A 17,655-nucleotide genomic window follows, 5' to 3' on the forward strand; every position below is an offset into this window, starting at 1 on the left:
AAAATGAAAATTCTGTCAGTATTTACTCACCCTCATGTTGTTCCAACCCCATAAGACATTCGTTCATCTTCGGAACACGAATTAAGATATTTTTGATTAAATCTGAGAGCTGGTTCACTCCTCCATAGGCTTCTTAAGGGATTGAAACTTGCCAGCCCAGAAAAGGTATTAAAGATATTGTTAAAATAGTCCAAGTGACTAAGGTGGCTCAATCTTAAGTTTATCAAGCAATGAGAACACTTTTTGTGCACTAAAACAAACAAAAATAACGACTATAATTGGACTATTAATTTCCTTCTCTGTGGGCCTCTAGTCAGTCAACGTAGTGTGATTGCGTAGAGCTACGTCACACATAGGCACACTATTGGCCGACGCTGGTCATGTGGGTGATGCGTGCGATGTACAACAACAGAAGCTTACGCTATTACACTAGTGAACTGACTCGAGGCCAACAGAGAAGGAAATGAATAGTTGAAATAAAGTCGTTATTTTTGTTTTTTTTTGCGCACAAAAAGTATTCTCATCGTTTGATAAACTTAATCGGTTAGTTCACACAAAAATGAAAATTCTGTCAGTATTTACTCACTCTCATGTTGTTCCAACCCCGTAAGACCTTCGTTCATCTTCGGAACACGAAATAAGATATTTTTGATGAAATCTGAGAGCTGGATTCCAGTCTGAGTAAATAATGACAGAATGTTCATTTTTGGGTGAACTTTCCCTTTAATATTGAGCCAATGCAGGCACTTGGACTATTTTAACGATGTCTATAATAACTTTTCGGGGAACAAGTTTCAATCCCTTAAGAAGCCTATGGAGGAGTGATCCAGCTCTCAGATTTCATCAAAAATATCTTAATTCGTGTTCCGAAGATGAAGGAAGGTCTTACGGGGTTGGAACAACATGAGAGTGAGTAAATACTGACAGAATTTTCATTTTTGGGTGAACTATCCCTTTAACTAAACAACTACCTAACTAACTATCAATGAGCATTAATTAGGAGTTTATTGAGCCAAAAGTCATTATTAATAGTAATAGTAAATAGTAAACAGTTTCAATGTCATACAAAAAGGAAATAGTTGAAATCTGTTACCTTCAATACAAATCATAAAAGTTCCTTCATTTGTGCTGTTTCATATTTTGATAAATGTATTATTCTAGTAGATAAAATTTAGCAGATAATAAAATTAGCATACCAAAGTACACTTTAGTAAAACTTAAGCGTACTCTGGCATAGGTCAAATCATTATCAGAACTCACAATTCATTATTAATTTCTAACAATTTTAAAAAATATCATTCTGATGTCCTTTGTGTAGTGATGATGTGTAGTTTGAGATATAGCACCCTCTAGGCATCAGTTTAGGGAAAAGCATGCAATTCTGGAGCCAACACATGATTCACAGGCAGATGATCTCAATAGGAAATAACAGATCCTATTCATTCATATAGACTGGAATTAATCAACAGGCTTGATCAAAGCTTTCAATGTAACATATGAAGTATAGATCCACGAAACAAGGCTTTGAGAGAAATGAAAAACACAGGCTTACCACAGGCCTGTAAATCGCTTGTAAGGAATTTGTGCTTGAATGCATTAGGCAACAGACATATCTTGTCCTGTGAACTGTTCGTCATACCCTCTCTGTAACATGTCCAGCTTGCCTGTCTTGTGCCAATGGCTTGGCATGACAGCAGTCTGCTAACCACACAACAGTTACAAAGACCTCAGTCATCACGTACCAAGAGAAAAACAGCACACACAACTGGAGCAAGCTCATGAAAATGCAAACACGGACCGCAATGTATACATGTAAGTAGTGTTTTGACTGGATGTACGTACACAGAATTTTGCTGACTGGAAGTTGTAATTAAACATGGAGAATGGTGAGGAAGTGAGGAGATGATGGAGAACATGAGTGTTAGAAATTATGGATGTATACCATAAATATACTGAATGAGATCAATACATTGATGAGTTTAACCCTACATAATTTAGCAAAAGTTTTTGCTTCTTTCCAAACATTGCAGTTATGCTAATAAAGTCTATCCCTCTACTATAAAAATGGGATAGGAAAACTGTTTTGCTATATCATGAATGCAAAGAAACTCTTTTTTATTAATTTTTTTGTGGTAAAAAAAAATGCAGCCTGCATTGCCTGCTGGGGAACAAGGTACAATTCCAAAAATTTCCTTCTGTTTAAATTGAAAAGAAATTTGGCAGCCACTGGTGGACTACAGTGAAGGAACAGAATAACATAAAGGCCCCCTTCAAAAACACTCCAGCTTAGAGCAATACTTTCACAGCTCAGTCAGTGTTTTTCATAAACTACCTGTCATGCTTTTAAAGAGAGTTCAAAAGACTTCAAATGTGTCAAACTTAAAGTATAAAATCGAGTTATGCCTAAATTCAAACATTTTTCTAGAGAAATTACCATTTTTACACTAAAGAAAAAGTACAAAATTTGTCACTGAGACAGTACCCTTCAAAATGGTTCTATGTACCATTTAGGTATGTACACTTTTGGTACCAATATGAACCTTTGAGGTACTAATATGCACTCCTCAGTAATATGTACCATTTAGGTATATGTGCACTTTTGGTCCCAATATGTACCTTTCAGGGACTAATATGCACTCTTTAGGTACAAAGGTGTACCTTTTGAAAAGGTACCACCACAGTGACAGCTTTTGTACCTTTTTTTCTGAGAGTGTATAGGCTAACATAAACTTTTCAGTCTTGTAACAAATCAGCCAAGTTTACAGTTTGCAAAAAAGTTTACAGAGGGCAAAATAAGTTATATTAATCGTTTTATTTTATTTATTTATTTTTGCGCTTTCAATAAAAAAGTGAGCTTTAAAAAAAAAAAAATGTTAAAATTTTGGTGATTTATGTTTGAAATTAAAATTATATTTGAAATAATGCAGATTAATAATAATATAATTTAATTAAAATATTAAACGAATAAACATTTTGAGAAGTTTCAGAGCAAAGGAAACGATTACTGTTGTCAGTACAAAATTTTTGGTGACTATATTAAATAAAGTGATTTAATATATATTTTTTACAGATTTTTAAATATTCCACATAATGTAATTTGTATTTGTTATATTGTGCTTTTAATGTTTATGTGTTTGATCTTTCAATAAAAAGAGCTTTTAAAAATGTATTAAACAATGTTAAATGTTAACATGTGTGTGTGTGGTGGGTTGCAGTAAAAAATATGTTTCAAAACCATACATAACAATAATAATATGATGTAATTTAAATATTAATTTAGAGCAATAAGTAAATTAACAATAATACTACGTATAAATATAAAATAGTAATATTTCATAGTAGTCTCATCTAAAAATCTTCCACTATATTCAAAGCAATATTTATATAGGACAGGGGGTCATGCAGAACCTTGCTTTTGTGATTGTTGATGGTTGATTTGAGTGCTAGGGGGCACTCTGCCTTTTCAGACGTTCATAGACCAAAACATTGTCTCATCCCTATGGAAGGCCTTTGAAGTGTTGGACTAAAGCTATCTCAACTAAACCACTCTCTCTCTCTCTCTCTCTCTCTCTCTCTCTCTCTCTCTCTCTCTCTCTCTCTCTCTCTCTCTCTCTCTCTCTCTCTCTCTCTCTCTCTCTCTCTCTCTCTCCCCCTCCCTCCCTCCCTCCCTCTTTTCTTTTCTCCTACTCTCTTATAGACGAACAGGGTCTGTTTGGCTCCCCAGGCCCCCTCCAGCTGTCTGACTGTAACCATTGCTCTCTGTGCTAGATGTTCCAGAACTGCAAAGAGAAAATATACTGCCTTCAAACATACTCCTCTTTCTCACAGACTCAATGACGTGATATTACAGTTCATCAGTCAGCGGGCTGCAGGCTGTTTATGTAACAGTATATGGTTTGCATAAGCATTGACATATGATTCAACATCAGTTGTGCATAATACATTATCAAGCTTTGAAGAAACATATCACAATAAATCAAAAACAGCATTTCTATCCACACATTATGTGATGCGTTTTAATTACAAAAGATCTTAAATCACAACCGCATTGTCTGTAAAGATTGCCCTTTCTACCCTGTCAGCACACATGTTTCTAACAAATGTTATGCAGTGGTTAGACTCCAACCATAGGCTTCCGAGACAGGTTGGAAAAAAAAGGAGTGAGAATAAGCTGTATGGAAGAAAAGGCCATCGCTGCGTGAAGAATGTTCCAGTAGCTGGGTAAAACTCTTCAGGTTGCTATTCAGTGTCCAGCGTAAACATCTACAAGGATAGTCTCGACAAATCTACCTTTTCAGAGGCTTTCCTAACTAAAATTGGCCGCGGAAGAGAGGCAAAAGGTATGCACATTCCTCTCACATATGTAGATGATGCATGTGACGAATGAGAATGGAAGAAATTTATTGGGAAGTAGCATTTTTAACCTGTTTAGCTACTTGCATCTTCATTGACGCTCTTGAAAGTAGTTTATTAACTGTAGCTGATAATGAAATAGAGATTATATCTATGTTAAGTTATATTCATCATATTATTATTAAGCAAGAATGCAAAAGCTTTCCTGGGAATTGCTGCTGTAACTTACACGGAAAGCTATTTTCTCTAAACAGTATGTGTGTGAGATTTTATTTATTGCTGCAAGAAGAAAAGAAGCTTCCTGATTAGTTTGAATAATAAACTCTATTAAGGGTTTTTATAGGCTCTTTGTGTTTCATTTAGGCAGGCGGACAAATGGATATCAGATCAATTTTTTTGCTACTCTCTGTGTGTGGGCCGACTTGGGCCTTCACATTGGACTTGGACTATGGAGGTGTACCACTCTGGATCAACCGTTTTTTGGGAGAGCCGAGTGTTTTAACTTTGAAAGATCGGATGGATCCGGGCTGGTTTCGTGCTGTTAACACACAAAGTTGTCCCTTGGAGTGTGACTGCCCGATCCAGTGGCCAACGGCCCTTTATTGTGACCACAGGGGCCTTAACCAGCTTCCCTCTGGCCTTCCGTCCCGTATACAGTACCTGTTCCTTCAAGGGAATAATATTACTTTTCTTGGATCCGGGGCGTTTGCCAAAAACACCAACTTGCGTTGGTTGATCTTGGATCACAATCAACTACTGAGTGAGCAACTCGATTATGTGTTGTTCTCCAATCTGACCCGCTTGGTAAATCTTTTCATAAACAATAATAACCTGACAAAGGTGCCAGCCAGACTGCCTAGCGGACTCAAGCAACTGCGACTTGCATATAATCACATCGAAAAGATTTCTGCAGGTGCATTCCAAAATCTTGCCAATTTAACGGTACTTCTGTTACAAGGCAACCGTCTGAAGATTATTGAAGGGAGCGACTTAAAAGGTATTTATTGGTATTTATATATTTGAACACATCTTTCAAATGCTTAATGTAGAGATGCAATATTAAGCTGGTACAAATAAGCTGATATTTATTTTAATGTTATGGCTGATAACCGATAAATGGACGACATATTAAAATGATATCCAATTTGTCTAAAAACTTTTTGTTTTAATAAAGCACTAAAATCAATTATTATAAATTCAACAAGTGAATGTAGGCATCACAACAAAAATGTACTTTATAAAAATGGATATTCATTTTGAGATTGGCTAAAGATTATATGTAACACCATTAATAAATTATTAGTTTTAAAGGGTAACTAAACCCCTGGTCAGAGCCTGACTCCACCCACTGGCAATATTTGAAAAATGCTGGAAAAGTGGGCAGAGCCCAGCGGAGGGGGGCGTGCACATGAGATGCATCTCTCTGTAGGCAAGGACGTGGTTAGCTGGTACCCTCTGATGTCAGAGGGTAACACAACTTCCAATAGGAAAATTTAACTGAACTGCAGTAGCCACCGATCAACCTGAAGAGGGCAGCACTCAGACGTTTTTACACCATATATTGTAGAATTAAAACACTTTAAACCCAAATCTCAAAAAATGTGCTCGAATCAATGAACAGCATTTATGAAGCTCCATTCTTACAGATCATTAACTAAAAAAAGTTGTTTTAGTGTTTAGTTACCATTTAAAGCTGCAGTCCGTAACTTTTTTGGGTTCAAAATTATCCAAAATACATTTTTGAGCAAGTACATAACCAGCCAGTGTTCAAAACTATCTTCTTGCCGTAGCTCGATTCAAAACAGTAAGCTTTTAATAATGTTTTTAATTCCAGTGGTACTAGTGGATTTCCGCGGGAAATTCGAGCATGTCTTTGCGTCATTATGTCACATCTGTACACATTAAGAAGATGTCCTGGCTAGTAGGCTATATTGCATGTGAGGATGTTGGATGTATGGTTGGATGTAGAGATGTATAGCCTTTTCTCACAGCACTTGATATAGTTTCAATTTGATGGCGAATCCAGAAAGGTTCAAACGACACTCACCAGTGACAACTGGAGATTTACCCGTTGTAAAATGCAAAAGACTTTGGAGTGGCTACAGAATCTGAAGGGCATTAAATGTAGTCACGCAATGCTGATGTTGTTAACATTAACAATTTGAGAACAAAGTATAATTTGCACGGTTTGACGAAATATGATAAGTGATCGTTAATCAGCGCAATTTACTGCAATGCTTTTTCCCCTTATTTGGTCAGAACAAAAGTGGTTGTTACTTACTTATTCAGATTACATTTTCCGGTGAAAATTCTTATGTTGATCATTCTTCCAAAAAGTAGAATCTGTGATTCTGAATGACAGTATCCACACCGGCACGATGACTGACAGCTGCACATTCTCCTCAAAACATTGGATTCATCCGCGTCGTGCCGTGCCGAGGCACAACCCACATAAAGTTGATAATTCCGCGAATAACTGCAATTGCAGATTTCGAACAGAGATGGCGACAAAAAGGAAAAACTATGGACTGCAGATTTAAAGATTAACTTTAAATGTTTGATGATGGCAAATGTAATCTAAATGTAAAAAACAATAATAAATGACAACAATAAATAATAATTAATACAAATGTATTAACCCTCTGGGGATGGATTGGGCGGTACTGCCCAAAATGACATACTTTTACAAATATGTAATTATCTTAAAAACTATTAATGATAGAGCGGTGCGGTCTTTTTTGCCGTCTTCCTCAGATTCCGCTGTAAACAGTGATAACAAACTTACCCGGCTTGTATACACACTTCCTTGTTGCGCAATACCACTTCGTCAAAGGCCAATGAAATCGATGTTGTTTGGCAGATTCACGAGCAACAACCAATGGAAAAATTGCCGATGGAGGAATATTTTTCTTACCCAATCAGAGGAAGGTTACCATGACGTATTCTAGCAAATCGGAGGATATATATATATATATATATATATATATATATATATATACAGTATATACATTCAATTATAGCATTATTTATTGTTTTAGCACTTTTATGATAGGAAGCAGTAAACGATTTACGGTGGAACAAGCTCAGGAACAATTACTGGAGAGTGACGAGGAGAAAGCATTGCTTACAAAATTCTAAGCATTCCTAAGAAAAACGCCTGGGACTATTTGTAAATAAAGTAAAATTTTTCAGTGTTCTTTATACATTTTATTTAACAATTACACATGTCTGTGAAGCAAAGGCTTTGACAAATATATTTTTTGTTCAAAAACTGTTCACTATTGTTGTGTGATGTGTGATTTACAGAAAAATGTTAGCTTAGGGTCTTCTGAATCCATAGATACCAAACACATAGTGTTCCATCTCCATTACATGTAGTTTATAAGCCCAAATGTAAAAATAGAAAAAACAGAACAAAAAGAGCTTAGTCCCCAGAGGGTTAAATATCCAACAACAGATACTGATAAAAGAATAATGTACAAAATAAATCTGTAATATCTGATAACTGATATAAGACCAATATATTGTGCATCTCTACATTAGGAAATCATCAGGAAACTTTGATATTAAAGTTGATCATTCTGTAAACTCTATCTTTCATGTACTTCACCAGGTCTTGGAGGCCTCAACCTCTTGGATCTCAGTCACAACCTCCTGGATACTTTCCCCAAACATCTGCCTTCATCTGTCCAGCAGCTTTACCTCTCCAACAACTCTCTTACAGGCCTGACCAAGAACAGCCTTCATGGTTTTAATGGACTCCGTTACCTACGGATCGGACACAACAAATTGAGGAATGAAGGGCTTGACCCTGGAGCCTTTAACCTCACATCTCTGGTAGAGCTGGACCTTTCATATAACCAGCTGACAGAAATCCCAACCGTTCCCACCACCCTTCAGTACCTCTACCTTGAGGTTAACCAAATCCAAGGTGAGTTGATGTAAGCCTCTTGTTTTACACAAACAAAAACACTGAGGTTTATTCTTTAGCACTGCATTGAGAAAAATCAGACAACTCAGTCAATAGCAGGGAAAGAGTTAAATATCAGCCAAGTGCAGAAATGATTCTAAACACTAATCTGTAAGCTTGACTGAGAACTGCTCAAATGTTTGTCCTGTCTTACGGTATGAGGCTATGTTCTCAGGTCCGATGAAATAATCTCTGGCACGAGAGAATAAACATTCAGAATCGGACGGGCCATGGGAAAATGACGGAAAATGTGACAGGATTTTATATACAAATAACAAACTTTCCCTCCTCTCTTGGTTTCCTTTTCCCCCTTTCTCATTCTCTAATGCGTTTGTCACAACGTGTTTGCAGACAGAAACATCCTGGAGAGACACAAGGTGACTAGAAAAAGTAGGTTAGCTGAAAGAGAAGCAGGGAGAAAGGAAAGAAGGAAGGTTTGTTAGGGAACATCTGTGAATACTCCAAAAGGAATCCACATGTGCTAAAAGCACGCTCTGTTCTCTCCCCCTCCTCCTCAGCAGCACGCCGAGCTCAGTTACAAGAGCTGTGCCACTGGTCAACTGCAAAGACTTCAGCAGACATTCATTTTTTTTCAGGCAGTCGTCATGATTCACTGTTTTGAACCATATAACGGAGTCTCGTGTCATTAGCAGTGGTTTACCAGCTCAAAATAAAGTATAATATTCTAATTATTGACAAGCCACTATAGAAAATAGCCAATTGCTATATTAAAACCTAGAAGGAAAAGGTTAAACAACCTGTCAGATTTATTCTTTAGAAAACAAATGGAAAGAATGTAAGAATTTATAAATGTCGAGAATTTATTGACTAATAGTGATATTAATAATGGTTTACCAGCTCAAAGTGAAGTATAATAATATAATGTTTAACAAGCCACTACTGAAAAAGAGATGATTGGTAGGCAATATTATAACCTAGAAGTGGACGTTATAAAAGGTTAAACGGCCTGTCAAACTGTCAGATCTACCTTCAGAAAACAATTGGAAAGAATGTAATAGAAAATGTATTGACAAGCCCTATTCAAGAGGCTACAGTCTGAGGATGGAGACACTGTGTGCCTGTTTTGCACATAGATTTCCAGAAAATATGATACTAATATTAGTATTGCTGGATTGCAGGCTAGAGGACTGGAAAAACAGATAAAAAAATTACACACCTTAAGTGCTTTTTAAACGCATTTCAACTCTATGTTCTGAAAATAGTCTCAATGCCACCAGACATACCTCATGGTCTTTCAGTTCTTGGATTCTCCCTTAGCATTAGCAGCTAGAGCTTAGATACATAACTATTATTCTACTATCACAATGAGTATCTAAAACCAGGATGAAACAGATCACTGAAGAGGTGCCAATGCCAGCGCACCTGTAACTTATTTACAAGGTATTGGGAAGCAGCTCCTGTTTACGAGGGCTGTAGTGTGTGATCTAGTGAAGGACTGATGTCTGCTTGCAATTATCTGAAATGGTAATTCACATTAATCACACAAATATGTTGACCTCATTTTCTTGCTATTTCTGTCAACAGTAAACAATGGAACAATTTTTTTTTTTTTGCAAAACAGCCTGCTAGATAAAGTAGCTTACTATGAAAGTTAAGTGTGAAAGTTAAGACAAATGTGAAAATATGTACAAATAAATAAATAAATAAATACCCTTCTGGTAGTGATGATAACGCTACTAATGATAACAATACTACTGCCATACTGGTTAACCATAAGATAATATCAAACAAATCTATTTATGTTTAATCATGTGACATGAACATTAAAAAACTACACGGCAACTAAATTACAACAATCAATCTGTTCTGCAATAACTTTGCTGTTGTGTTGTCCAGCGTTCAACGTGAGCAGTCTCTGCAGGACAGTAGGACCCACATCATATTCACGTATGAAGATCCTGAGGCTGGATGGTAATAAACTGGAGTACTACAAGCTGCCTCCTGATTGGGTGTTCTGCCTACGAGTCCTCCATAATATTTATATTTGATCTAATAAAAGCAGGCATTGCCTCGAGTAGCTCTACATTTTCATGCTTTTAATAGGCTTTAAAATAACATGCAATAATATGTTATATTATAACATATGTATATTTTGTCTGCATTAGAAAGCATGACAGCAGAATGAACTGCTCAGTATTCAAGGTGCTACTGTTTTGAATAAGCATGTTTTAAATTATCTTATAATGTTTTAATATGATTTTACTCTGGATTTATATGGGCAGCCAGCCATACTTTGTTTTGATGTACAGTGCAAGTCTTGTGCCTTGTCCTAGTCTTCACTAAAAATTGTTTAACGACATAATGAGAACTAGTCTAACTGTTAAACATGTGAAAATACACTTTCTACACAAGTTTTGTTTTCAATAATTTTATTTAGCAAGGAGTATTGCATTGATCAAAAGTGACAATAAAGGTTTTCACGTTGTTACAGAAAAAAACCTATTTAAAATATATACACTGTTCTTTTTAACGTTTTATTCATCACATAAACAAAATGTTTATTGGTTTCCTCAAAAATATTAAGCAGCATAACTGTTCAACACTGATAATAATAAGATATTTTTCTTGAGCTTGAAATCAGCATACATTTTAGAATGATTTCTGAAGAATGTGACACTGAAGACTGGAGTAATGAATGATGCTGAAAAGTCGGCTTTTCCATCAAAGGAATAAATACAAATTTTAAAATATGTTAATAGAAAATTTTAAATTGTAATAATATTTCACAATATTATTGTTTTACAGGGTTTTTTTCTTCTTCAAATAAATGCAGCCTATGAGCATAAGAGACTTAGTTCAAAATCATTACAAAATCTTACCAACCCAAAACTTTTGAAGGCTTTTTGTTACCTATAGTCTGTAAAATTAATATTACATTGCTGTTGCACCTCTCTGTAAGATGCATTTCCCTCTAAACACTTGTAAACACATGGTGACAAGCAATAAATCTCTTCCACATTAATCCTACTTTCTGTCATACAATATTTTTAAGTTGCTCGCTGTAAACCCACTAAACTAAAAACTTGTTAAAACCTAAGAGACTGATATATGACAACAAATCACTCAACTTCGACAAGGAAAACCACAAAAAGCATGCCTTCTGTAGAAGCGTAGCAGCTATACAAGTTAAGGGGTTTTCAATGTGCAGTGCTTTGCAAGTTCAAGAGAGTGCAAACAAATCCACTTTTATGTTTGGGTATATTCGAGGCAGCATTTTTGCTTTCAGTGTGGACACACCAAAGACTAAAGACACGGTAGACATATAAGAGAGTAAAGTCAACCACAGCATATACAAGAGAAGAGCTCATTCTCACCAGTCCAATTGAATGAAGAGTAAATAACACAATAATCATGCTCGAACTGAACTCTCATTTAGCACAATAGCCCAGTCCTGTTGGATCAAAAACATTTCCCAAAAAAACTAATGTTTAATAAATAAGTCCAAAGAAATGACTCCATATTCCATATTGATGTAAGTTAATGGACTCATTCTCTCCGGGATCTCACTTTTTTTCTGCAACTGCAGAGCAGACTGGTTTGGACTTCACATTCCCCATTAGCAGATAATGTTTATTAACCTCAAACAAAAGCCATTACCAAATTTGGTTTGAGGTGAATAACACATAATTATAAAATGTACAGCATTTTTCACATAGGTGGATGGTTGAGAAAATACATAAACCATAAAGTGAGACACTTTTCTTTAGAGAATAATGGAATAATATATAGCTGTGTTGTGGTAAAGTCATTAGTGAGGTAAAAGACAGATTGATATCACCTCTGAAGGAAGAGGTGGGCCAACACAACAGACCTCAGAAACAGGGGTCCTACTGGTGCATATTGTAGTGGTTGTTTAGAACTGTTTTTGATAGCAATTAAATTGTACTGAGTGCTATACAGGCTAAACTGCTTTCTTTAGTTACACAATAAACAAGAAATCCACTTACTAAACAAGACATTAATATAGCAAATATACTTCAAATAAACCACTGTGTATAAATGTCAATCACAATGTCTTAAAATGAATTTAAGCACAAAAGAGTCTAAAAAATGTGGCACAAATATCCATTAAGTCGATTATAAAGTTCATCTGGCTCAAAGAATATCAAGAAAAGGATACATCAACAAAATCAGTCCAAAGTCAATATTCAATTAACCCAAACAAACAAACAAACAAACACACAAACACAGACCAGAGTTTCAAATGAACTATTCATAATGTTTGGATGTGTTTGTTTGATTGTTAGGGAGTTGAGACAAAGACAGTTGTAGACAATGCATTCACAACACTTAGAGATATTGTTAAGTGTCCTTCAATATTCAAGGGAAATAAGTCACAGAAACGTCCCAGGACTAAACTTATATCAAAACAAAAGGCCACTCCTCAAAATATCCCTTTCGCTTTTAGCTTTGCTTGCTCATTGTTTTCCACCTAGATTAATTTTGTGTGACTGACTGATATAACATTCAGACCAGCAGCACAATTACAAGTGTTTTTCTGTTTTATGCAACAGTTGAATAAACAAGTAAATAGAGTAACTTACATTTAAGACACACTATTTTGTCTGTTTTTGCTCCGCAAAGAAAATAGTTCCAAACAAAGCCACAGACTCAAATGCTGGATGTTTCCAAGCAAGACGTGGTACGAATCGGTTGAGTGAATTACTCAATGGCTCTCTCATTAAGACAGACACATGTTTTGTTCCTGAATACATCAGTGTTCAATCAATTCAGTGTTTGAAAAAAAAGCAACAAAGTGCATTATTCATTGGATCACTCATCAACATTTCATTCCTGTATGAATTAATGGGTGATTTTCAATCAGAAGGCTGTCTTATAAGGCTGAATATCTTGACTTCCATGCCATTGAGCTCCATCAAAGAATGTCTCAATTTAAAGGATCTTTTGAAGGCATCCTTTGTTTCACATCCTTCATTCCGCTTTTTTTGAAGGGCACATAAATCCCCCACAATCCCAAAGGTTTTCCTTTTCTTTCATTGTTTTCTTTTGTTTTGTCACATAATGCTAAACTGTGCGTAATGTAAGCCACTGGGAGAACACAGATGGTAAAGGTTTGTAGTATTACGTTGTTTATTGTTTTTTCAAAATATAATTTTACAATTATCTTTACATTGTGACCATGGGGGTTGAAACGTTTATGATGTAGCTATGCACACTTACTAGACCGTTTCTTTCTTGTGTTTAATGCTGTGGAGGACTCCAGCCTACAAGCTGAAGGACTGGACTAGGAAGGACACAACCTTCCGTTTGAGAAACATCCAATGTGTCTGAACGAATTAGTTAAATGAATGATTCAGTGACTCACTCATAAACTGTTTTGGTGCCACCTACTGATACAATGATATAACTTACAGAAAGAGTCACTGAGATACAGTACAAACACAGATCATCTTTAAAAATAATCTTTATTATTATTATTATTATTATTATTATTATTATTATTATTATTATTATAAAAGTGCCTTACAGGGGCAGATCATATCTATGCCAGTCTGTTACAATATTATGTATAATACATGTTAGGAAGACTTACAAAAAAAAAGTTGCTTTGACTAAACAATTGCTGCACATACATTCAATTTCCCCTTTATAGCATACGCCAAATCTACATGCATTGACCCTGCTGCGTTTTCACACATTCTGCTATAAATGAAGTAGGTAGTGAGCTCTAGCTTTATTTACTTGGACCACATCCCAGAAAAAAATGATATTTCTCTGATATTTTGCTGAGTTCACATACTCTACCCTTAGGGTTTGGCAAGTTGTGGTGGTTATCAGTGTTAGATCCTCTGGGTGGGAGAAACAGCTTGGTAAGCAAAGATCTTAATGAATCTCAGTCTGATTACATCAACCAGACCTCCACCATAGCCTTCATCAAAATGCTTATGTTAACCACAACTGCATTACAAGTCTGGCGCTTCATTAATTCAAACACAGAGGGAAAACTGTGGGGTGAAAATGACACATTGCTAAGCATCTGCTTCTGATCCAAAACTCACAATTTTGTTCTTGGTGCCAGAATTACAAGTTGTAAGGCTTGATGGTTTGTTGAGCATGATTTAATAGAATTATTAATTCTATGCAAATTTAATGTCAATACAGGTAGCATAAACTGCACTCCAATGATTGTGATGTTAACACATGTGCGTCTGAAAATGCACATCTGTCAATCATTTGTGTCTGTCTGTGGATGTGTGAAACCAAACAATAAAATCAACCCATATGGCAAGACTGCACACATCAGACACACAATCATCTGTTAAGCACATGCCGAAAGAAATCCATCACACCTTAGGAATACTAGAAGAACAATAAAGTAAATATGCCTTCAGATGCTCAGGGTCAGATCAACCCAGAGTGAAAACCCTATTTTTCAAGATTGAAATGAAAGTGGAGTCCCTTACAAAAGATCTCACAGTATACATAAGTGATCTTCCTAAAAACAGAACTGGACCAGCACCAAAAACACTTCTTCACATGTCACAGATTATCAACAATGTGGACAAAGAAAACCACAAAATCAAAGCAAGCCAATGCAAAGTCAACGGGAACGGGAACGGGAACATGGTTTGTGTAAAATTAGCAACATATTTTTAGCGGTTTGATAACGGAGACAAACAAAAGGCTAATCATTTTAATCACCATTATGTGTCAGACGTTGTAAAGAGCGATACATAAAACGCATTACCATTCTGATACATCAACTTGTAGACGAGCCTGTATAATTAACTCTGCTACTTCTGAATCAGTTTCTGGTTCAAACATACACTGAAAAAAATGTTATGTTGACTTTACTTAATTTTATTATGTCAAGGGGTTGCACTAAATAAAATTATCTAAATCCAGATATATTTTTAAGTTGAATGTACTTATATTCTGTAAATTGGTTGTACTTATATTTTATAAGTAATTTCAGATTAATTATATTCATAATTTTAGTTAAATTATTATGAGTTGAATTTACTCATTTTTTTCAAGAATCAGCCTGTGAATCTCAACAATGGCAACAGTCACAAAGCATGCTGCAGTTCAAATACAATTCAGTGATTCATGTAAAATAATTGTGAAATAATGATTGTTGGATATCATCTAATACCATTAGATTACATTTTCTATTTTTTCATTTGGCTGTTATAACTCAGTCAGGTACAGCAGTGAATCAAAAATATAAAGACAATGAGTTAAGGGTCAAGAGCCCAACTAAAACAAACACTAATCTCCATAATGGTGACACTAAATTATGGTTTTCTCCTTCGGTGATTCTGCTTGTTAACATCAGGTATATTCAATGTTGGCAATAAAAATAAAGACTTATTACTTCTTCTTTGACGTCTGTCTGTTATTTTTGTTTAAAATGCACAGGGATTTTGTATTGAACATAGCTCTGGATCACAGTGTCAAGGGGGCAGGCTTATTTTACTCAGACGACCAATCAGTCTCTCTCAGTTTACTCATTTGAAAATGGTTAACTTTTAAGGAATTATTTTGATTAATTATAACTCAATTCTACTGTGTTCAATTTAATTAATATTATTGCCTGTAATCTTTTGCCACAATTTTAAATTAAACATATTTTTTTCTAATTACTTTTAATTGAATAAAATTAACTTGTTTTAAACAAGGGCAGTGAATTTGATTAAATAGTAAGGATAAGTAGGATTAAATAACACATTAAAATCAGTGAAATTAACCAAATAAAAATATGTAACATTTAGAAGGGGCCAGAATCATTTTTTTCATATATATATGGCAGAATTAAACCAGTTTTTTCCACTTGCCATTGTGCAGCATTTACTACAGTAAAGTTCTGAGCTGGTGTGAGCGGAGGTGGGGCTAATTTGCATATTCATTCCAGAACCATTCAAAGCGAGTAACAACAAACAGAAAAAAGAAAAGTGGATATACCTTCTGTTCACCTCCTCCTGGGGACAGATCACTGGGGGATCACTCCCTCAAGGATCACACAAGGGATTTTCTCGATCTGGCATGCCTATCCTGACCGCTTGCGCTGCACATTCTATAATACCAGCCTCAACGAACGGTCTAAGGAACGTCTGCCTGTGGAAGGTCCTTGAAGGAGCTATGTTGCATACGGGGAGTGGGTGCTGGTTCAATTTGACTCCCTGTCACGGCGGAGGACAACTCTGGACTCAGAGACCAGCCAGCTTTCAGCCATGCCTGCTACTGTTCAGAAGCCAGAGCCCACAGCGGACTCTGAGCCCAAGAGTGTTTGCCAGAAGCCAATTTTATCCCACAGCACGAGCAAATGGCAGAGACTGACCAGGTGCATGAGCCGGTAACAGCATCCGCTGTCCATAGAGGGAAAATTTGAGTTTGATGGGATGGACTGAGGCTGCGCCCACACTCCTGTCACTGAGGTGCGTGCAATGAGCTGGGTGCCAAAGGAATTATTATTTGATGAACTGAATGATGAAACCTTTCAAGATCTCCAGTCTCTTTTGATCCTCATTTGATCTCCGTATTCCTTCCCACTGGTCCCAAGTCCCCTTCTTCACCGCTGGTTCAGTCCACTTCCAAGTTATCTTTGTCTTTGCTGGTTCAGTCCAGTTCCAAGTAGTCTTGCACATTGCTGGTTCGGTCCAGCTCCAAGTCGTCTTCCTTGCCGCTGGTTCTGTCCAGTCAAAAGTCGTCTCCCTTGCCGCTGGTTCAGTCCAGTTTCAAGTCATCTTTGTCTCTGCTTGTTCAGCCCAGTCCCAAGTTGTCTGCCTCGCTGCTGGTTCAGCTCAGTTCCAAGTCGTCTTCATCACCGCTGGTTCCGCCCAGCACCAAGTCTCTTTTCATCGTCCAGCAACAAGTCTCCTTCATTGTCCAGCACCAAGTCTCCTTCGTCGTCCAGCACCAAATCTCCTTCATCGCCATTGGCTCTACCAAGCTCCAAGTCTCCTTCATCGCAGATGGTCCCACCGAGCCTTTCTCTCTGCCCTCCTCTGCCAAAGCCATCCGGTTCCATCTCTTCATCTCTGCTGTCTCCCTTCACCCCCTCGGCTTCTCCTTCAGTGGTTCTGCCCAGCTGCTTGGATTCACCTTGGTCTTAGGATCCCCTAGCTCCACCTTGGCCAACACTCCCTCGGCTCCACCATGGTCTGCCTTGGACTTCCAGATCTCCAGCTGCGTCTCGACCCTCCACCCCTTTGACTCAGCCGGGCTACTCCTTCCTTCTGGTTCAATCATTGTCCACATCTCCACCTTTCATCATAATTGTGACTATTTAATTGCAACATCCAAATTTCTCACCAAGTGACTTTGTATTTCACAACTGCATCTTTGTT

At 36.7% G+C, this 17,655-nt stretch overlaps 2 protein-coding genes across 3 annotated transcripts in view; one reads left to right on the forward strand and one right to left on the reverse strand.

Annotated features, from left to right (window-relative positions):
* Positions 1–17,655, reverse strand: part of fmoda (fibromodulin a) — a 62,998-nt gene that overhangs the window by 16,472 nt on the left and 28,871 nt on the right. The gene's annotated exons all lie outside the window — the stretch shown is intronic.
* Positions 4,143–11,311, forward strand: LOC143711603 (lumican). 2 transcript variants are annotated; one of them, XM_077203326.1, is made up of 4 exons: positions 4,143–4,340; positions 4,717–5,350; positions 7,967–8,284; positions 10,181–11,311. In XM_077203326.1, the coding sequence occupies exons 2-4, from the start codon at positions 4,729–4,731 to the stop codon at positions 10,330–10,332; spliced, it is 1,092 nt and encodes a 363-aa protein (XP_077059441.1). In that variant the 5' UTR covers positions 4,143–4,340; positions 4,717–4,728; the 3' UTR covers positions 10,333–11,311. The 2 variants fall into 2 exon arrangements, with proteins under 2 accessions (XP_077059441.1, XP_077059440.1); XM_077203325.1 differs by having other exon boundaries at positions 4,213–4,340; positions 8,078–8,284; positions 10,181–10,453.

Source organism: Siphateles boraxobius, unplaced genomic scaffold (genome assembly GCF_051911475.1).
Source record: "Siphateles boraxobius isolate OS27281-9 unplaced genomic scaffold, OSU_SipBor_1 5, whole genome shotgun sequence".
Lineage (NCBI taxonomy): Eukaryota > Metazoa > Chordata > Actinopteri > Cypriniformes > Leuciscidae > Siphateles > Siphateles boraxobius.